This window comes from Malania oleifera, chromosome 3, assembly GCF_029873635.1.
Source record: "Malania oleifera isolate guangnan ecotype guangnan chromosome 3, ASM2987363v1, whole genome shotgun sequence".
NCBI lineage: Eukaryota > Viridiplantae > Streptophyta > Magnoliopsida > Santalales > Ximeniaceae > Malania > Malania oleifera.
This window is the reverse complement of record NC_080419.1, coordinates 21471672-21494228: the sequence shown is the minus strand read 5'-3', so window position 1 is coordinate 21494228 and position 22557 is coordinate 21471672. Positions and strand designations below refer to the sequence as shown.

The following is a 22557-nucleotide window of genomic DNA, read 5'->3' as shown; positions in this document are numbered from 1 at the left end:
AGACAGGCAATTAGCCTTGGACCATCTAGGCTCTTCGCCTGGTACACACCTGCCCTCGTCATCCCTCCATAAAGCAACCACTCCATGGCCCACTTGGTAATATAATTTGGTGTCCAGACCCTCTTACAACACCACGCATATGAACATATAATTGAGAAACTTCATTATTTAACCAACTCTAACACTAGACCACAACCAGCCAATCCAAATTTATTAAACTTATGGCCTGAGGGTAATGATTATGCAACACCCTTTCAGGGCATCCAAAACCCCAGAACACACATGTATAACCTGTGTTTCTCGGATATAACTTTTGCCTTTAACATAATTCAAAGAGATTTCTTTGCTAGCATTAGGAGTTTGCAAGAACATTTCAGTTTTCACATCTTGCATCAAAAAATTCACCTCAAAAAGACTTTTTGAGTAGAATTTAAGCATACAGTCGGTGCATTCATTTATACAACTTCCTGAAGCCTACATAAATACATAACCGCCTCAACTATCAGCAGGAATAACAGTTACTATCAAGTCAGGATAACAGTCCCGATGCAAGCAGGTCGGGGTATGGCATATGCTAACTAACGCAGCAACTCTGTGCCATGGCTTAATTCCCATCTAGTCAGCACAATAATCCAAAAATTGAGCAGCTCTGTTATAGCAGAGCAAACTAATGCATCAACCATGTAGCCATTGCTGAATTTAACAAAACACCCGAGGCCTGAAGACCACACAAAGATGGCTGCAGAAAATCCTCACCATCATTTCCTCCTCTTTCCCTGCCAACAAAAAATGGTAGAGCTTCAGTTGCTTGCAAGAAAAATCAAATCATCCAACAGCTAACCTTTACACCAATCTACATGGGGATTTCAGTCCCAAGACTATCGTATCAACTCAATTAAATTTTATTGAATCCTCAATGCATGTTTGGTTCCTCGTCTAATAACAGCACAAAAATTTAGGTCCTTTCAAACATAAAAACTGAGGACAAAACTTACAGAGCTCAAATAGTCATCCATTGATAATTGCTTCCTCTTCTTTAAAGTTGAATTAGGGCTTTCAGTTGGTGGTCTTCCTACAGCTCGTTTTGATGGTGTCATGTTCTGAGCAAGAATTTTCAAAATCACAATGTTCAGCTATTAAGGTATGATGAAATTTGTCCAGTCAACATTTTGCTTTAGCAACAAAACAAAGGCATGCACATAATGGGAAAATAGATGAGCATCAATAAAACCTTCGCAAGCTTCTTTTCTTTCCGAGCCTGTCTCTCCCTCTCATCATATTCTTGGTTTTCCCTCTCCACCAACCGAATAAGGGTATCACATCTCCTAGCAAGTTCTTGAGTGGTGCGAGATTTTACAAACCAATCAAAACGAAATAAAGATGAAGTGCGAAATGCTGCCTTTAGCTCATCCCAATTCCCATACCCAAGCTTGTGAACCATGCATATCTGTTCAAAGTGTGGCAGGAATGGCTGTTATTACATGTTCACTCCCATAATAATAATAATAATAATCAGAGTTAGTACAAGATGAACTTGACTACTTGAGCCCTCCATTTAGGATCATAGATTTTAAGGCATAGATATAGAATTGTGGATTTGGACAAATTGCAATAAAAAATTATATTTAGTCTACTTCATGCAAATTCAAATCCAATGCTCATATTTGAAGTCCATGATCCAAATCATAGCATGAAATAAGTTTTCACAAAACGCACCATGAATCGATCACATTCTTCATTGTATAACTTTCCCTTGTTCTGACCATACTGTATCTTCAGTTCAAGCCATGGATTCTTGTAGCGATCCAACTTCTTTCCAATTGCCTTCATGATCTCATCTTTCCGAGAAATTCTGGCCTCCCCTCTTTCAATGTTCTTGATTATTCTATCATAATCTGCAAACAGTAAGCCCATACTTCAACAAATTAGAATCTGATACATGAGCATTGATTAATTTGATGACTAATAACTGATGCTACAGCTCTGGCTAGATTATAATGATCAGAACCCAATTACTTGAGTACGCATTTACTCTATGAAATAACTGATGCCATCACTCCAGCTGGCTTGATAGTTTGTCCAGTGTAATAAAGGGGAAGAAGCCTCTTGTCTAGGTCAGTTAAAATCCAAAATATTTGTTCTCCTTCAAACCAATAAAGACAATAAATGAAACCAGACTGTTTCAGATAAAATAAAAATTATAATCTCTAAGAAACTGTTGATTTTAAACCAATTAAAACAAATTAATCTTCCAGTTTCTCATGTCTTGTAGGAATCTATAGGATATTATAATTTTCTTTAAAAAAAAAAAAGATCATTGTGTTTTTTATAAAATTGGAAATGCAAGATCACTTTTTACCATACATCATGCCTTACTGGTGACACATGTATTGCAGCCTACTAACATCCTAGTTCCAAATATGCAGGAACCCTAGACCAAAACAATTAACTAATTCATCCCAAGATGAAACTTTGGGATCTGCCACTCCAATTTTCTTCAGAATATATGGACAAAGCAAATCAAAAAACATTGGAATGTTCATACAGGTCTGCTAGGTGCAACTTCATTTTAATAATTACCATCTTTTTTCTCCATTGTTTTGTCACCCCTTTTTGTGTCCGTGTTTCTTAGGAGGAAACCATGTTCAACTAGACATTGAATGAACATTGCCACTTTGAAGTGGCTACCTTTTGCATTAGAATAATGCGAAGTAATCACTTACCATTCAACTCTTTGTATCTTTCTTTGAAAACTCTTGCATATCTCTCAACTTCCTCCAATGTTTTCCCTTCCATTTCAGAAGCAATACTTTTTACATCAGTCCGGCCATACTTCTCACAAGCTCTAATGAAAGTGTTGAAATCTCTTCTACTCCATGTAGAAAATCCCTAAAATTGACCAATAATTAATTTTAAATGAAGTTGTGCAAGGGGGAAAAAATGTGCATCATAACTATAAATGAGCCACTCACGTCTTCTAGTAATCGCTCCTTTTCTTCCTGTTCTTCAGCAGTTAATGGATCCCCCAACTCTAAACATTTGAACAAACTATGAGCCAGAGGTTTGCTAAAGAATAAGCTAGGAGAAGCCTTAATGAGAAAAATTACAATACCTTCAGGTTCATCCACATCTATAGAATCTTTTAACTGATTCTTTTGATGTGTTTGCTGAAAATTTCAGAACGAACTTTAATTAGCTAAATTTACAAATAAAGCTATCTGCAGGTTACTAAACTCTGGTTGAAATGTTACAAAAACACTAAATTTAACACCATATAATCATTTGATCATTACACAAAAGAAAGGTGTTGAAAAGACTTTACACACCATGAGGTACCGTACTTCTTTCTCATACAGCTCACTCAATCTCTGTGTGTTAAAAAATTGGAAATCATGCCTGAAACAGAAACAAAATATATAAAGCAGCTGAGAGCATCAAGGTCTAAGAGTAAAGCAATCAGTTTCAACATGCACTTACAGCTGAGGCATACGTGGGATCCGAGGCTCTTTAGGTTTTGCTGGAGCACCTTGGCGCATTGTTTGCTTGAAATATTCAGACTCTGAGTAACTAATTAATGTGCAGAAAAGATACATTATGATTCAAAAGGGTGACCATGGAAAACAATAAGTAAATGACTATGCAATTGAAAATACATGCTTACTTGCGCTTCCTCTCTCTTTTTGGTGGTTCAATCCAGTTTTCACTGACAATTTTCTTGAAGTCAAATTTGTTCTCATCCTTCAAGAAAAAAAAAAGGCAGAGAATAAACATGAAATAGGCAAGCAAGACCCGGGAAAAGAAAGGGGGTGGAGACTCCAATTCATTTTCCAGAAAAAAAAAATGAAAAAATTTGTACACAACAGCTTATATCAATAAACTACAGAAAGAAATTTTGTTTCTACCTTGTCGTCATCAAAATCATATAATTCAGCAGCTGCACAAGCCCAGATAAATATTAGAATACAGCCTCACACTAGACAATAACAAGAGCAAAAAAACTAAACACAAATTCAGATAAACAATTAATAAAAAAATAACTAAACACAAATTCAGATAAACAATTAATAAAAGAAAAACTAATCATAGAACCACATACTGTCATCCATTTTAAACTTAATTGCATCTTCTGTAAATTTCTTCATCTTGGCATCAAGTTCAGCTGTTGCCTCTTCTCCTTTAGCAATGATTCTATCTATATCCTCCTCAGTAATTGTGCTATCCTTGGAACTAAAAACCATTTCGGCACCAAATCTCACCATTTGCAGTAGCTCATCCTTATTAACAGCTGCAGGGACACCATAAAAGGATCAAATTATGTTGCTGATGCAAAATTAAAATAAATTTGTTATAAGAAGCTTGGAATGCAAAACACACATACTTTTCTGCTCTGCAAGTCGCCCCTGTTGAATCACCAATGCATCAAGTGCAAGCTTTTTATAAGCCCTCTCAATCACTTTTTCCTCAATAGTGTACTGTTCACAAATAATAAAGTAAGTTACAAAATTTCTTGATAATAGAGATTTTATTGTAATGCATAAAAATAGAACTGAACCTCTGTGCAGAAGCGAAACACTTGAACTTCTTTCTTTTGACCAATCCTATGAGCACGATCCTGTGCTTGCAAATCAACTTGTGGATTCCTGAAGTTTGAAGACGAGGGATTCCATTAGATGAAAAGGCAATAAGTCAGTGTCAACCCAAAATAAAAAAAGACAAATGCCCACCAATCACTGTCATAAAGAATGACAACATCTGCAGTGGCAAGATTGATGCCAAGGCCTCCAGCTCTTGTTGATAGTAGGAAGACAAATTTTTCACTTCCTGGCTTATTGAAGGCTTCAATAGAAGCATCACGATCTTCTCCACCAGTATTTCCATCAATTCGACAATACTGATACCCACGAAACATTAAATAGTCCTCAAGAATGTCAAGCAGCCTTGTCATCTGCATTTCATAGCCAAAATAAGACTTAGTATGTAAACCCTGAGAAATATACACTGTTTCCCTCTTCTGCATTGGCAGAAAATTTACAATATTTACATCAAAATAAAAAGATAAAACTGTAACCGCAAAGCAGGTATGGCATAATAAATGATCCAATTCAAGGCAATCAGAAAGAATTTAAAAGAAAAACATGGCCTTCAAGAGAAATCAACCTGAGAGAATATTAGGACTCTTGAGTCACGCTCCTTTAGTTTTGGCAGCAACTTATCCAAAAGAACCATTTTACCTGCAACAAAGTTAGTTTCAAAATTACAGTAGCAACTCAAGTCTAGATCAAGCTAGTTGTTAAAAAGGATTCATAGAGAGCCAGCCAAAGCAATGAGACATAAGTTTTGTTGACTTTTCTAGTGGGGAAAAATGACTAAATGATCATTAATCAGCTGATGCAAACCAATGACGTGAGAAATGACAATATCTTGTTGAAGGCAATTTAAGGCAAACCTACCTGCATTCGTAGTCAGGTGCTCTCCTGTTGTGTAAGGGGGACCAGGTTCTGCACCCTGGAAAAGATATGGGTGATTACAACATTTACGGAGCTGCATGGCTATATTTAGAAGACGCTTTCTCTCTCCACCAGCATTGACAACTTCAAGATCTTTCTGCAACAAAGCTCTGTAGAATTGCTTCTGCAATTGGGACATGCCCACTTTAAGTATTGTTTCCTTTTTTGGAGGCAAGCCTTTCTCCACATCTGACTTTAACCTTCGAAGGAGGAATGGCCGGAGGACCTTAAATATGAAGAAATGCAAGAGCCCAAGTCATTGTCTGAAACAAAACAAAATAAGTGGCTGAGTGTCCAAAATTTAGGTTATAGGCTCACCTTGTGAAGTTGTTGAACAACCTCTTGCTGGTCATTTTCACCAGAAATTTGAAACCATTCATCAAAGGTTTCAGCAGAACTAAATATCTCAGGCAGGAGAAAATTGAGGAGAGACCAAAGCTCATGAAGATTATTCTGCACAGAACATCAGTATTTCAATAATTTGATGACCACAACAAATAATAAACTCTGAAACAACTGATCAACTAAGAGCATCTAAAAATGAGGTTTCATACAGTATGTTGTTTAAAGATGATATTGTCTTGATTGATGAAACTAGGGGTGGAATAGAATCTAAGTTAGAATTATGGAGAGAAGCTTTAAAATCTAAAGACAGGATAAGTAAAAATAAGACAATATATGAAATGTAGTTTCTATCATTGTAGGAAGAATATTAGAGACAAAGTTAAACTTGATAATGAAGAAATCAATAGCACTAATAGATTTCAATACGTTGGATCTATTATGCAAGCTGAAGGAGAAATTGAAGATGTAGTGCATAAAGTTAAAGTAGGTGAGTAAAATGGAGAAGTGTTTCAAGTGTGCTTTGTGATAAATTAAAAAGAAAGTTTTATAGGACAGCGTTAGACCAACAATGCTATATGTATTAGAATGTTGGGCAACCAAGAAACAACATATCCAAAAAGTAAAGGCTGCTGAGAGAGAATGCTAAAATGGGGATATAATGCTAGAAGATAAATTAAAAAATGAACATATTCACAATAGCTTTTGTAGAAGATAAGGGAGGGATAATTTAGATGAAATGGATACTTACAACACAGGACACATAATGCGCCAGTGAGGAAGAGTGAGTTACTATGAAGGACAGTAGAAAGAGTAGGCATAGACCTAAACTAACTTGCAATGAGATAGTGAATAAGAATTTAATAGCTCTAAATTTGTCAAAAGAAATTATCCATGATCACATAAACTAGCAAAAAAGGATTCATGTAGCCGACACCACCTGGTGAGACTTATAGCTTGGTTTGTTGTTGTTGATGGTGATGATGGTGATAATAAACAACTGAAAATTGCTATGTATAAATGACTCTAGAATTAACCAAGGGGGAATAACATTTAGTAGTAGGGAAAAAATAATGCGGACTCAAAAGACAAAATTATTGAGACTAACAAAAAAAGGAGTATAATACTATCAAAATTTACCTATATATGCTGATATATACATGAGTCTGAACCCATGCCAGATCATGCTGAATTACAGACAATGATGGACTATCTAAATGCTTAAAAAAAAGCATAACATGACACAACAAAACAAGGGCATGCATACAAACATGCATGCCTAAGCACATGAAGACCCTGCAATAACAATTTTAATTGTTGCTCCTAAACATTTGTAGTCAATATAATTACCCCCTTCCACTAGAAAAGACCACAGCAGTTGTGCATGCACAAAAATCCCACATTACAAATTTACAACCAAAAAAATCAATTTGTTACTCTTCAAACATTTCTCTTCCAAATATATTGACATCATCTGCTAAATGTTCTCTTTCACCCATAATGATGTAGGACAGCAACTGAATATCAGAAGTGAAAGAATTGAGAGTTGAGACAATTATGGGGGCGAGGGAGAGAAGTAGAAAGAAAGAAGAGATGAAGAGGAGGAGAAGAGAAGGAAAATAGGCTGCTAGGCAACAGAGAGAACAGGTAGAGCATAACAGAAAGAGAAGGGAAGAAGAAAGGATGTAGAAGGAAGAAGGAGAAGGGGAACAGAGAAGAAGCGAAAGGACAGAATGCTGCTGGAAAGCAGAGGGTTAGGGACACAACAGACCAGAAGGAAAGAGGAAGAAGGAGAAGGGAAGAGGGAGAACCTGGGCAAGAGAGAGGGAAAAACTGTTCTAGAAAATCAGATTAAAATTGATCAGTGATCTGTCTAAACACTACAAAGGAAGTACTAATACCCAATTCTACCGCTAAGGCAAATAATTACAAAATAACCCCAACTAAAATAGAAATTACAAAATTACAACAAAATACACAAAATAACCCTCGAGTAACTAAATATCTAAAATATCAAGAAATTTTTTTCCCAAACTATAATAAAAATCCTAGCTACAATATAAACATCCAAAGCTCTCCCTTGGTGGTTTTCCCATCACATAATCAAAATCATCAACAGCACAATTGAAACTGGGAGAGTATAATATCAGAGACTTCATAAATTTTCATGAAATCTATAAACTCAGCCCAATCATCACATTCACCATTCATAAGCAACCAGACAGAAGACTCTGCACAGCAGAATTAAGAAGTTATCAATACACCACATATATCACGGGAATTTATGAAGCTGTTGACAATTAGTGCATAAGATTACCTAACTACCTACAAATCTCAATCAACTTCAACCATTAGTGCATAAGATTGCCTGCTTTGGCAGTTGCTTTACAGATGGAAGTGTACAAATGTCAACATTATTTAATAAAATTGCTCCTATCAATTATTTGAATGCAGAAGAAAACTGGGAGAGTTTCATATCAAGGAAGGGTACTATAAGCAATAGATACCTGAAGTGGTGTACCAGTGATAAGAAGACGATAATTGGTATTGTAAAGTCTCATTGTTTTAGAAAGAAGTGAATTCTCATTCTTAATTCGATGAGCTTCATCAATGATAATATAACGCCAGCTAAAGCGACGTAAAGCAGACTTCTCTTTGATGGCCATTTCAAAACTAGTGACACAAACATCAAACTTCCCAGCAACAAGCAAGTCTTCCCGGATATGCCTCTGCAAGATCATAAAATAAAACAAATATTTGGCATCATGTTACTTAGTAACTAAGAACATGGAATTATCTTCATAAAACAGAGGCTGAGCAGCATACCCTTTCATCAGGATTACCAAGAAACTTCACAGCGCGCAAGATAGGGCAAAATCGTCGGATTTCATTCATCCAATTACCAAGCGTGGATTTAGGAGCAACAACCATGTGAGGACCAGTAATCCCCCTGAACTCATGCAGATATCCCAATAAGGATATAGTTTGCAATGTTTTCCCAAGCCCCTGGACAACAACATCAAAATTAATACATCAACTAATCAGGAACATAACCAGTTTTGATTGTATAAACATCAAAGATCACAATATAAAAAATAATTGTGATGATGCACAATTAAAATAGTGGCACCACACTCGATGTGTAGAAGTAGAACTCAGGAATGCAATTTTGTATAATTAGGATTCACAATCCATGGTTCCAATGCATACCATTTCATCTGCAAGAATTCCATTTATGCCATTCTCATAGAGCCGTATGAGCCAATTTAATCCAGCAAGTTGGTAATCCCTCATCTTCCCCTGAATGCCTGCATGTAAAAAAAACATACAAAAAATGCTTTAAACTGAGCTTCATCTCTCTATAAAAACATGTATATACAGTTAATAAATTAACACAACCACCCAGCAAAAGAACCATTATTTTTACTGTCTTTAAGCCAATATGAATTAATGTGATCTCATGGTACAAGGCTTAGACAGCTTAAGGGAAATACTGTGACCAGCATCTGGAAGTATCAATAAGCAGCGTCTTCATGCAATTATTATCCAATGGAATATTGTTTGACGCAGTCAACAGTAATTTATGTGCAGTGTCTACATGCAATTATTATCCAATGAAATATTGTTTGACGCAGTCAACAGTAATCTAAGTGCTGCATGCCAATATCTAGAAAAGTGATATGCAGGGTGTAACTGCCTCAACTGATTAGGGCTCACAATTTTGTCCCATAAAAGGCAAGTTGAAACCTAATCTATCCTTCTATGGCCAAGATCCCCTAACATGCCCAAATGTGACAATCTCCCAATCTAATCTTTAATGCCCCCCATTAAAGTGACCCAAGCCTCTGAATAGAATCCTCCCACATAGAAATAACTCCAAAGGCAGCTTGAGACCAAATGAGGTACTGCCTACTTTGGTCCATTAACACACAATTCGCCCCCGTAAAGACAACAATTTTGCCCTATAGAGGCAATAGGGTTGAAGCCTAAGCTATCCTTGTATGGCCAAGATTTCACCATGCACACTAAAAGCCGAACTTCAACACAATGCACAAAAACCAACAAATGCCGCAGTTCTCAAAACATAGATCTGCACAAGTACAGCCATAAATAGAGAAGGGGCACTTACAAGAGGGTTGTGTCACCAATCTTGTGTTTCCTGTTCCAGAAAAGCCATCTTCTTCCTCCTTGAGGCATTCTTCATCCTCCTCCTCTTCGGTTACTTTTGAGGCATGACGTCCCCTAAATTAGATCAGTGGAAGAAATTATCATTTTGACATCAGGGAGAAATACAAATGCTAATAATAAAGTGATTCTCTAAATAATATGCAAACTGTTTGCCCATCCACATACTACTTTAAGAAGTACAATAAACTTCATGTATTGTACCACAGACCCAAAGACTTCTTTTTGTTTCCTTCCATCCAATTTTCAAGACTCAAATCATCCACTTAGCATAGCTCTTATTCTGCTGCTATTGCAACACAAATGATTACAACACAAAACACTTGCTAATATTTACATAAAAAAGGTATGTCAAACACAAGACAAAATCAACTGTCAAAAATACTTAAGTAATTCAGGTTCAATAGGAGAGTGGATTAATTACTATGCCAAGTAGCTATAACTGAACCTAAGAATCTGTTCCAGTTCATGAACATGACGCATGATTACTAAGGTTAAATATTGGAAAATATTCATAAAATGCCTAAATATGTCCAAAATATAACACTAATCAATTCATAACCCTGTCAAGGAAAGGAAATGAAACTCCCATGCTTTTCAAGCTTGTGTTATAGTAATCTCAGTTCACTCAAATATGCTTCAAATGTGAATCATAGATTATAGAAGGCTTCAATGCTCATGGTCTCTGTTTTCTCCTATCAAATTCTATCTGAGAGTGAGCCTTGACCCAATGGTAAATATGTTAACACTCAAAACATCAAGAACCCAATTCAAGCCACAGAAACAGCCTCCCTCCAAACATGCAGTAAAGGTTATGTAAGTCATATCCTTCCCGAAGCAGTGTTATTGAGAATGTTTGGTTATTTTGTGACCCCAAGAAAGATGTGACAATTTTATAAACAAAAATGAAATTGAATGCATGAAGAAAATCACTTCTTCAGCATGGCTAACCAAAATTTACTTAAACTCGTAACACAACATAATAAAGCACAAACTTCAAGATAGCATAAGTTATACCTTCCCTTGGCCTTCTTCTGGGATGCAGATTGTTCACCTTTTGCAAAATGGGCAAATATTTCCGTTTGCTGCAAGAGATATTTTAACCGCCCTTTTCCTTTATTGTTCTGACATCCAGAAGAAGGAATTAATCGCCTTAGTATCACTTACTAAAAGCTACACTCCACCATCGAGAAATTATTTTTTTTAAAAAAATAGTAAAGCAATATAGACGTTTCCAAATAAATTCACGCACCATGTCAGCATCAATTGCAGCATTTTGCGCATCCAGCATCTCCTGTATCTTTTGTTTCTTCAACTTCTGCATTTCTTTGAGCCTGGCTTTTTCACGCTTACTCATCTCGGAATCAACCAAATTATTTTCATCCTGCACGCACAATGTCGCCAGAACGTGAAAGGCGAGCAAAATGTTAAAACTCAATCAACTGAAACTGATACCAATGCAACTACACGGATTGCTTGAACAAATTATTCTATTTTTCATAAGCCGAAACGTTTGTTGAACTTTTTTCATCGGCTTTCTCGGCTGCCAAACAAGGACGAGGGTGGGGCAAATTCTCAAAACTATGAAGCCAAGCAGCACTATATCGCCCTACCTCGGAATACCCACAAACGGATCGACCCAAACAATCAAGCGCGCCCTTAAATTCCCATGCATGCCAAACAATAGCGACTTCACTCAATCCGACCTAGCCCTACGCACTCAGACCCCAACACAACAAACTCCACAAAAACCCTAGCGACCACATGCACCTGCGTACCAGATCCAACACACGCAAGCAACACAAATGTTCACCAGCCCTCGAGTGAGAGAGAATGGCGAAGTTACCTCATCGGCCTGGTCGCGATCGCTGCTATCGTCTGCGGTTTCGCCATCGTCATCGGCGGCTTCGTCGTCGTCGGAGCCGGCAGCTCTAGCCACCGCCTCGAGCTCCTCCTCGTCGTCGTCATCATCATCGTCGTTGATCTGCTCGTTGATCTGCTCATCATCCTCGGACGAGGAATTGGACAAGGCTTCGTCGGACGAGGGCTGCTGCGATTTGGAGAGCTTCGCCATGGAGTTGGGGTCTCGAGGGTTTCGTCGCGCGGGGAGCGGTGAAGAGGAGAGAGAGAGAGCGACTCGAGGGCCACTCACAGGAAATAGGGTGAAATAATAATAAATGAAAATAGAGTGGGGTGTTTGGACTTATATACCCCTTCGATTATAATGGCAATTCCGAAATGAGAGCTTCCCGCCAACCGCATGGAATTATGATTTCCCGCCCTGGTGAAATGTGAAGCGCCGCATTTGTTTGATAAAATTGACCAAAAAAATATAATGGAGAGGTGTTAATTTTAAGTGCTTAGATTATATCTTGTCACAACTAAGAACGTAGGTTAATGAAAAATTAGTATAACTTGGTCTATTAATTAATTCGATTTAAATTATGTTACTTTTCAGATGTTGAAGTTTTAAATTTGATATTAGATTGGAAGTTGCATTGACATATACCTTAAATCGTCTCTTGAGTTTTTAAAATCATAAATTAGTTTTGAGCATATATTGTGTTTGTGTTTTTAAAATTTGATGTAAAACTAGAAGGTGCATCGACATACATATTAAAACTTTTCTTAGGTTTTTAATTAGAAGCTAGTCTCGAACGCATATTCTATGTGCCTGTGCTATTTTTTAAAATTGTCTAGGGGATGGAGTTAAAGTCAATTGGAAGGTCAAAACTTGACCTCTACAGAGTAAGGTAATTAATCTTCATCCCACACCACTTCAGATCCTCTTGACCCATACCCATTTTGACTTTGTTGATTTGAATATGGGAGCCCTAATGAGGAAGTTTCAAGCTTTAGCTTCTAGATGTCCTCCCATTGATATATTTGTCTCAACTACAAATAAATTTTTTAGCCCTCCATTCATAAGCTTGATTATTAAAAAAGACAAAACTATCATATCAAGTAATGATTCAGATAAACATAGCATGACATTATCATAATAGTATCAACCGAATCATGAAAAAAAAAAAAAGAATAAGTAGAACCCATTCAACAATATTTGACTTGGAAATTTAATGAATGGATAAAGTTTTGACAAAATTGTTGAGCTTAGTGTCAATGTCATATTCTGTTTGAGGTGCCAAAAAAGGGAATGACAAATCCCAAACAAGGCGAGATTGAAGAAAAGTGGGGCAAAATGAGCAAAATATACATAAAATCGTCACCTTATTTTTTGAAAGTACACCAAAAAAAAAAATACACGAAAACTTTCACAAAACCATAATTGAGTTCAAAAGTGTATTTCTGCGTAGAGAATGTGATTGAATAACTATATCAATGATGGTTAATGAACCAACACATGATGGTTACTCAACCAGCACCCCTATCAACACATGTTCACACAAAGGTTAATACAATTATGTATGTGTACTTAAAATATATTGGGCTTCTTGAAGCCATGTATATATATCATTTTGGTCATCTAGTGTTGCAATCACTATATAAGAGCATTCCAAAACATGGCTTCAAGAAGCCCAAAATATTTGTTTTGAAATGGATTGACCTCGTAACCTTAAATTTGACCCAAAAAATAAAATGAAATGATGATGACGGTGATAATGATGGAAAACAATTTGTTTAAAAACATTTGATTTGTATTTTCGACTTATAAATCAAAATTTAGAAAACGGACACCAAGTTTGTGTTAGCTTTACCGTAATCCCAAAATGAGGGATGAATTGGTATTTTCAAATTTTATCCTTTAGGTCAATCCACTAACAGCAGTATTACGTAAGCCTAAGGTCAATCTAATGCAGATAAAGTAAATCAATATAAATATACATTGAAAATTAAACGGCACAATTAATTTAGCTAAGCATGCACAATAAAACAATAAATAGAGATGACACCTAGAAATGTTATCGAAGTTCAACAAACTGTCTACGTCCCCGCCTTAGCTAACAAGTACAAAGATTACTACTATAAGTTCACTTAACGGGTGGAGCGGCACTTAAACAACCAGGTCAATTAGCACAGGGCCGATCTGAACCTTTACAATCAGGTCAAATTAACACAGGACTGACCTCAACCTTTTACAACCAATCCGTCTGGGCTGAATTACCGCCCCCTCAAGGCACGCTTGAAATATAACAGATTTCTCAATAAAATTTGCGTACAACAAATATGCTTCTCAATTAAGCAGATTATGTACCAATGTAATCAATACACTATCAAATGATATGATAAGATAAGCTTAGTGTAGCCTTAGTGTCTACTCTCAAGATTAATGTCAATAATGCAATCAGTACGTGAGAGTGTATGTGATAGGATCTTTGTGTCAAAATAATATTCTCAATCACTATGTAGCAACAAATATCACAAGTATACTTCAAATATCTCAACAAATGTTTTTTTTCTCAAAATAAATCACAAGAGATATTCAAAAATGATTTGTAAAGCCTTATTTGATATTTGTATTAAAATGATAATTTCAATCAAAATGTATAACAACAAAGATCTTTACCATTCAAGCAAATATCTCAAAATAAAATTTTCAAAGATAAGCACAAGAGATATTTTTTAAAATGATTTGTAAAACATTTTTAGTAACCAAAATCCAATGTGAGTTATTGCAATAACAATGCAAAACTCAAAGACTTAATGAAGTATTCATAAGGAAGACTTATTATCAAAGTCTCGTAGGGAAACTTGAAACTTTGCTCTCTAATAAAATAATTTCAATCAACAAGAACGGGAGAGAGTTTAAGACTATGAGAAGAATACTCAAGTACACTTACAAAGAGATTTAAGCAAATAAAAGTGAGTAAAAATGAGTGTAAATGACTTAAAAATGGAAGTAGGAATTTTTAAATTTTAGATGATTTTTACTAGTTAAAATTGTTAATCATTGACTACTTTTTGCAAATAAGATGATATATATAGAATTTCCCAAAATTATAACTGTTCATGACATATTAGTCATTTTAGGAAAAGTTTAACTGAGGTTAATAAATTTTAACCGTGTTTCAACCTCAGTAATTTTCGCCAACCCAAGAGCACCGGTCGACCAAACTTAAGATTCGGTTGACCGAATGGCTGGGTTTGGTCGACCGGAAGAAATTTGAACTAAAAGGATGGTCGACCGGACTTGCAGGGTTCAAGGGCAATTTTCCAAATCCACGCAGTTCGATCTGTAATAACAAAAAAAAAAAATGTAGAATTATAATAATGGTCATTTAGTTAGTATCAAAACGAAAGTGTTTCTCTGTTAGGAACTTTGATTCCATGTTTGATGTTTAAAAAAGACATTGTCTAAGCGAGTGCTCAAATACCATTACGACTCAGTTGCTACCTGGAGGTCGGCCTGATCAAAATGAAATTCCATAAGATAAAACAAGGTAGACACTGTTTATATACAAAAATAAATACATAAAATAATGTTTTAACTGATATAATTTGTAGAAATATATGATAAAATAATAATAATAATAATAATAATAATAATATAATCCTATGCAGGACCCACAAGACCATGTGGGACCCACACGGGTCTCGATGCCGTGTGGGGGTCCACATGAGTCTCGAAGCTGTGTCGGCTTAATAAAACCATGTAAGGACTATTAGAGTTACATAGGACCCACTTAGATCTCGAAGTTGTGTGAAACCCACAAGACCAGGTGGGGCCCACATAAGTTTTCGAAATTGAAATTTATTTATTTTTTAAATAAATAAACAAATACTAAAACATAACTTAAAAGTAATAATAATGATAATAATGATTTAAAAAAATAAAAAGTAATTAATTAAAATTTTATTTAATGGTAATGGTGGTAAGCATTCCCACATGACCTCCATCCCCATCCCATACTCAACCCATATCTTGCCCATTCTTTAATTTTAAAAAAATTATAATCTCATCCCTCTCCCCACACTTTTACAAATTCCACTATTTCCCTAAAATTTTCCTATAAATAGGAAGCTCTCAACTTTCATTTTTCACACAAATTTTTAAATAAAGAGAATGATTAGTGAGTGAAAAAATTTGTGCCGGAGAGAGAATTTTTGAGTAAGTTCTCACTCACCCACTATTTCCGATCTCATTTCTTAGAGATAGTCATTATATTCGTAGCGCGAAGTAAAAGAAGAGGTAAGTAAATTTGATTATATTAGTTTTCTTTTTTTATTTAAAATTCATACCCGAGTTTATTTTTAAGTAAATTTCAATTATGTTAGTTTCACAAAATATTCATGAGTTTATTTTTTTTCGTATATTTGATTATACTAGTTCTATCTTTAATATACTTGCATTTATTTTTGGGTTAATAAATGTTCTAATCCTCTCAGGTAAGTTTTCAGCATTTTTTTCTATTAAAAAAAATTATATATATTTGTAACACAAAAATTGTGTGGCATGAGTTTATTTTTACGTTACATTTTTTTTCATGAAAATATGAGTAAAGATGAGATTTTCATGATAATATTTTAAATTACATAAATTATAATAAGATGATTTTAAAACCGTTTATGACAACGAAAGTTCAAAGTTACAGATGCTCGATACCGCAACTTAAAATTTAAACGGATCAGAGTACACTCACACTGTTTATAGAGTGGTTATTTATGTTAGTGGATTTCTCCTGAGTGCATACTTGGTTCCAGACCAAAACTTAATAAAGAAAATCTCACTTAATGTTTATGTACGTTGATTTAGTTTGGTCAGCCAGCCAGCTAAGTCCAATCTTCGAACTGCACAACTCAGTCATGGGGATAAACATGACTTACAGCAAATAGGCATAAGGGTGGTTTTTATAATATATGTTTATACATATTTAATCACGTGTACAAAGTTATTAATGATTTGAAGGAAAAGTGTAAGTTTACATGAAAATGATCATTTTTTTGCTTAAATGACGATCTAAATAAAACGTATAAGGAAAAGTATATGTATGTTTATCATTAAATATTTTTACAGTTTTAAAGTTAAAAGTTTAATTTAACAGTTATAGTATATGATTACAAAATTTTACTGTTGTAACTGATGACAAAAGTTTTATGCATAAATTTTTAAATTTATATTTATTCTAGAAACAGTTTTAAAGTTATAGTATTAAATATTGTTTTACAAAATTTTTAAAAAACTCATTTTGATCACACACTAATAATAATCTTATTTACTTACTGAGTGTTCTCACCCCAATCATATTTTTACATTTCAAATAACTCTGAAGGACATATCAGAAATCAGGCATAGCAAGCATGCGGGTGGAAATATAATAGAAGAAAAATGAAGTTTGATTATAGATATTAGTATGACGCCAGATATTTGGGCTTATGTAATTTTTTTTTCTTTTGAAATAAATGAATATAATATGGATAATTAGCGCTCTAGTTTAAAATAATTGAGTTTATTTACTTCCGCTATAAATCAATGGTAAAAAGTAAATATCCTATACCCTTTGGGGTTGGGGTATTACACGGTCGACCGGGTCAATTTGAACTATGAGGTTCGGTCAACCAGGTGGTTGGCATTTCTCACGTGGGGATTCGATCGACCAGGGCGTTGGCCATATAATTATTGTCGGTCGACCAAGTGATCAACTTGTTGACTCGGTGGGAGTTCGGTCAACCAGGGCATTGCTATAGGTTTCTGGTTAGTCGGCCGAACATGTCATCCTTGGATACTTTGGTCATTTTCCTCTTATAAAATCTTCCCTATTCATATGATGATTAATGTTAAGACTATAAAATATATTTTTATACAATATTTAAGATCTTAAAGATAATTATCTTTGTGAGATAACCTCAAAAATTTGGTGTCGGTTGACCGAAGGGGGTCCTTAAGGTCATTCAATAATCTTTTGAACTTATCTACCCTATCATACATGTAATGCATTGATTATTACAGACCATTTCCTATTTACTATTACATACCCAAAATGATAAACAAATAAATGTTATGAGTCATTATCTTCTTCGAGTCCATGTGCGTGCACCATATGATACTTCCAATTGATCCTACACACAAACTCATCAACTATTAAATACAAAGAGTATTTGTCATTATCTGAATACAAGATATGTTTGGGAAAAAGGTTTTTAGAAAATTTCGCAGCATGACGTTTAAAAATAGAACATTTCCCAAAAATCTCTGTATACAAGTGACCTAATTGAGTAATATATTTACAAGATATCCACAACTACTTACTCAAATAGTTCAGTATTCTCAAAACATAAATATAACTATCAATCATGCAAAAGATATGATAGTCATGTATTTTATAGCACAAACAAATTCATAGAGTATAAAGCAATGACAGAAAGCAATGACGGGTTTAGCAATTAAGTACACAAACTATACAATTGGCTATTAAAATATTTAAATGACATGAAAAACGTAGCTAAACAAAAAATATCCTCAAATCATTGCGATTTAAGCATTTCATGAGACCTGCAGGAAATTTGAATTTAGAAACATGCGGTATATAAAAAATAGGTTTGAGCATAAACACAGTCTAACTAGTTCGCATGCATTTGTAGTTACTGAACCAATTATGCGACTTTAAAACCATATATAATAGTAATAATAATAATAAGGTAAGAGAGAAAAAATTTAGTTTTGAAATTAGTTATTGCCATAAAGTATTAAATAAATACGTATGTAGATAAATATAAATATATACCCCCCTTTGATATTTACAAAAAGTATTGGGGCTTTGCTTGCTGAAAAAAAAAATAATTTAAAGATCAAACAAGCACTAATTTTCTGGTTTGTCAATTAAGCACATACAAAAATATAACTAGAAAATCACAACCATAATGATCCTAAAGTTTTAACAATCGCATTCAAGATCATATGACAAACACAATGAACTTGTGGCAAGGAAATATATGTCAATTTAAGATTTTCACAAAAATCATTTCATTTAAGTACATGCAATAGTGAATTCACAATAGATCCAAGTTGAAAATATTGGAAAACATATCAAGTTGGAATTTTATTTTTGATGCTCCCCCTATCGATTTGAATTATAACTTAGATGAAATAAATTTCTTATACTTTACAAGGAATTGATTTCATTAGATGTGCCAAAGTATAAGTGAGCACTCAAACAATTAGTCAACAACTATACTGGATATTTATTAATCATATTCATCTCTAATCAATATAGTCGTCCTTGTAAGTCATAGATGCATTAGAGAATGTATATTAAGGCATACTTTAGAATTAATGACCTATAAACATTCCATATCAAATTATAAAGCTTTGTGAGCAGGATATAATGTTTAGGGATTTCATAAGAGCCTTAATATTCAAGAGTGTGAATTGATGCATACGAATCTTTTAAGTTCTTTCTATAGAGATGGAGTTGGGCTCCTCTAATTATTCGATGATTATGCAATGATGAAGTTTAGTTTTTATTTAGTTTTCACTCATCATTTCAAAAACAATTTAACATTTGTTTTATCATAATCATCTTTGTTCAAAGTTTTATTTTGGGAAAAATCTACCGAAATTTCGATAGCATATCATATGTAAATTAAATGTTTTCCCATAAAACTTGTATCTGATAGTGAGTTGTTTTCAACAGATAAATCATATAAAACAAGCCACAACCTAATATCTACAACTAGCATGCAAATTATATCACTACATCCGTCATGCAGAAGGCTTTCAACAAAAACATGCTTTCTAGTAGTTCAATCAACAACTCATAAAAGAAATGAACTATCCAATAGATGATATAAACAGTAACTAACAATTGATAGTTATGAAATTAGTGCAAAGTTGTACTCACAATAACATACAAACATATAAGCATAAATAAACAATGAGAGCATTTTAATGTATATAGATATGAAAGATAAATGCTCCTCCTCAATTATGCACTCGATTCATTGAATGTTTTTTTTCTTATTTTTCAAATCATTTAGCCAAAAGATCTAGATTTTTAAAGATATATGCTTGGCATTGGATGAATAGGCTTAGAAGACCAAAAAGTCACAATATATATTTCTTGAAGTGAGCTAAGCCAATATAGCCTCTGTTGATATTAATGCGCGTGAGAGGTGCAAGTTCAAAATGGCTTTCAATTTAAAGTGCTCGTGCGCAGGTTTCATTTGGACTATGACTTTTCTCTAAATTTGAAACCTAGTGCAATTAATTTAGCCATTCAACTTTACTAAAGATATGAAGCTCTAAGGATTTGACTTTGAAGGATTGAGAGCTTGTGCTACGAGATAGAATAAATACTCTTAAAGCTTTAATTACTTATTAAGTTATGAAGAGTATTTTGAAGTGAGCACATGTGGATAGTATTAAGATAGTTTTATGATAGTGAATCTGTCCAAACAAATTTAGATAAAAAGCAACTAGAAGAGTATGAATTTTGGAGCATTGCTCTTTGGTGATTGAAAAGTATCCTTTAGGTATGATCATATAGAGGAGCAAGGATACAAACCAAGAAATGGGTGGAACCTTATCAAGTATGATCGTGGTTTGATAAAGATTTCCTATGGAGGATACGATGAACCAAAATTAGAAGATTTTTATATTTTAAGTACAAAAGGAAATATTTTGGTTAATCGGTGAAACTAGAATCCCTTAGTGGTTGCCTCTAATTTTGATGATGGAATGATGTCTTTAAGTAAGCACTAGTTAGAATATGGACTAATGATCACTAGATCTTAAGTTTAGAGTGATGACTAAGCTATGGTTAAGGTTTTTATATTCAAAAATGAGTTTAAATTTAAATAATATATATCGAGATGGATTCCCTAAAGCTCAATTATGTGTAATGGACAAGATATGCTTAACTTAAGATTTGTCATTTTAGGAATAAACCACTTTGTAGGCCAATAGACATAACTCTCCCAAAACCTAGAACCTAAGGAAAGTATTTATGTAATTCAAATTTGAATTAGTTCATCCCTAAGTCCCAAGGAGTTTCCCTTTTTGACAACCCATACCATTTTTCTACCTTTGATTCTTGATGGGTTAGGATAATATGGTTCTTTGACTCTCCATACCTGCTTGGGTTTCACACCTTTCATTTTAAACGGGTAATCAAATTCTGTGTGGCCATTCTTTTTACATAAGATGCATGTGGTATGAGTATATGGACTGGAAGAGGTACTAGCATAATGTTTAGATTCTCTTATAAGGTACCCCATGTATAGGTTATTCCTTTTCTTATTTTCAATTCCATTAAAACCTATACCTTCTTTATCCAAGGTCATCTTTTGTGAACGTAAGAGCTTGCCAAAGTTTTCTTTACCTCTAGTGAATGTATGGATGATCTTAGACTAGTCTTTTATTTTATTTTATAGATCTTGAATTTTTAAGTTCTCTAGACCTTTGTAAACATTCTGAAGTTTGATAAATTATTTAATCATATTGTTTGCTTTACATTCCAGATAAGAAATGAGAAGATCTTTCTTATTGTCACTTGAAGTTTGAAATTTTAACACATTCAATTCTTCTTCCAACTTTTCATTATTGTTTACTAATTTTTTGATTTTGAAATAATTTTCCCTTTCAACAAAAACTTTTAACTCACATTATTTCACGGATGCCTCATACTTGTTTTTCAAAGCAATATATCTTTTATTAGCTTTAACAAGTGACTTATGAATTCTAACATATTCAATTTGCAATTTTTCACAAGTAAGCATGCTTTCACTATCAGAACTATCACATGATTCAGTATGAGATGCATCATTCAAATCATCGCATGAATCATTACCCGGGTTATATAATAGCGTAGGAGGAGACGAGATTACCTCATCGTCGGTTAAAGTTATGAAGCAAGGTTTCCTTCAAGATTTATAGAGCTTGAGTCACAAGGAGTGATCGCCTTTTCTTGCTTAATGACTTATGCATTTTGTTTGAATTTTAATAAATTTAATTTCAAGATCCGATTTTAAATTTCCTAACATAAAATAAATATTTTTGAATTGTGTATAACAATAAAAAAAAAAGGTCAGGGCTTGTTTATCTTTCATTTTTAGTTTTCAGAAGAATCACAAAAAAGCTAGCTTACTTTCCAAAAAGAAACATTTGTACAAAACAATCAAAATAAATTTTGGCACTATTAACCCGTTAAAATAGTTTTTTTAAAAATTTTCAAAATAATTACAAAATTCAACATTTTTTTCACTTTAAAATTTGTATAGTAAAATTGAAAAATGTTTTTTTAATTGTTTATTCTCTTTTTATTACTTATATATTTTTTAGAAAATTGAAAAATATGATGCCCTTTTTGTAGTTATTTGGAGATCTAAAAATGAGAATAGAAAATTATTTTGTACAATTAAGCAAACCCTTTATTTTATACCATTTTTTAATACAAATCTTGTAAATATGGAAATAATATACTATTTTATATATATGAAAAAAAAAAAAGTATATATCACGATTAAGTAGGCCACAAAAAATACATGTGGTCTACAACATATTTCAATATTTATGGAAATGTGATACATGTGACATCTCATTCCATTTTTTTTTTTTTGATTACATAGG

The 22557-nt window shown here is 33.9% G+C and overlaps 1 protein-coding gene across 2 annotated transcripts; it reads right to left on the bottom strand.

The window, feature by feature from the left end:
- Positions 1-318: 318 nt before the first annotated feature.
- Positions 319-12207, bottom strand: LOC131152329 (ISWI chromatin-remodeling complex ATPase CHR11). 2 transcript variants are annotated; one of them, XM_058104156.1, is made up of 25 exons: positions 11881-12207; positions 11287-11418; positions 11052-11158; positions 9979-10091; positions 9060-9157; positions 8676-8855; positions 8357-8578; positions 5826-5960; positions 5451-5733; positions 5158-5231; positions 4725-4945; positions 4553-4640; positions 4379-4472; positions 4097-4285; positions 3903-3934; positions 3662-3738; positions 3478-3567; positions 3327-3396; positions 3113-3167; positions 2973-3031; positions 2724-2889; positions 1717-1895; positions 1232-1447; positions 996-1100; positions 319-776 (listed from the first exon to the last, which is right to left on the bottom strand). In XM_058104156.1, the coding sequence occupies exons 1-25, from the start codon at positions 12106-12108 to the stop codon at positions 759-761; spliced, it is 3231 nt and encodes a 1076-aa protein (XP_057960139.1). In that variant the 5' UTR covers positions 12109-12207; the 3' UTR covers positions 319-758. The 2 variants fall into 2 exon arrangements, with proteins under 2 accessions (XP_057960139.1, XP_057960138.1); XM_058104155.1 differs by having other exon boundaries at positions 319-1100.
- Between the last annotated feature and the right edge of the window lie 10350 nt (positions 12208-22557).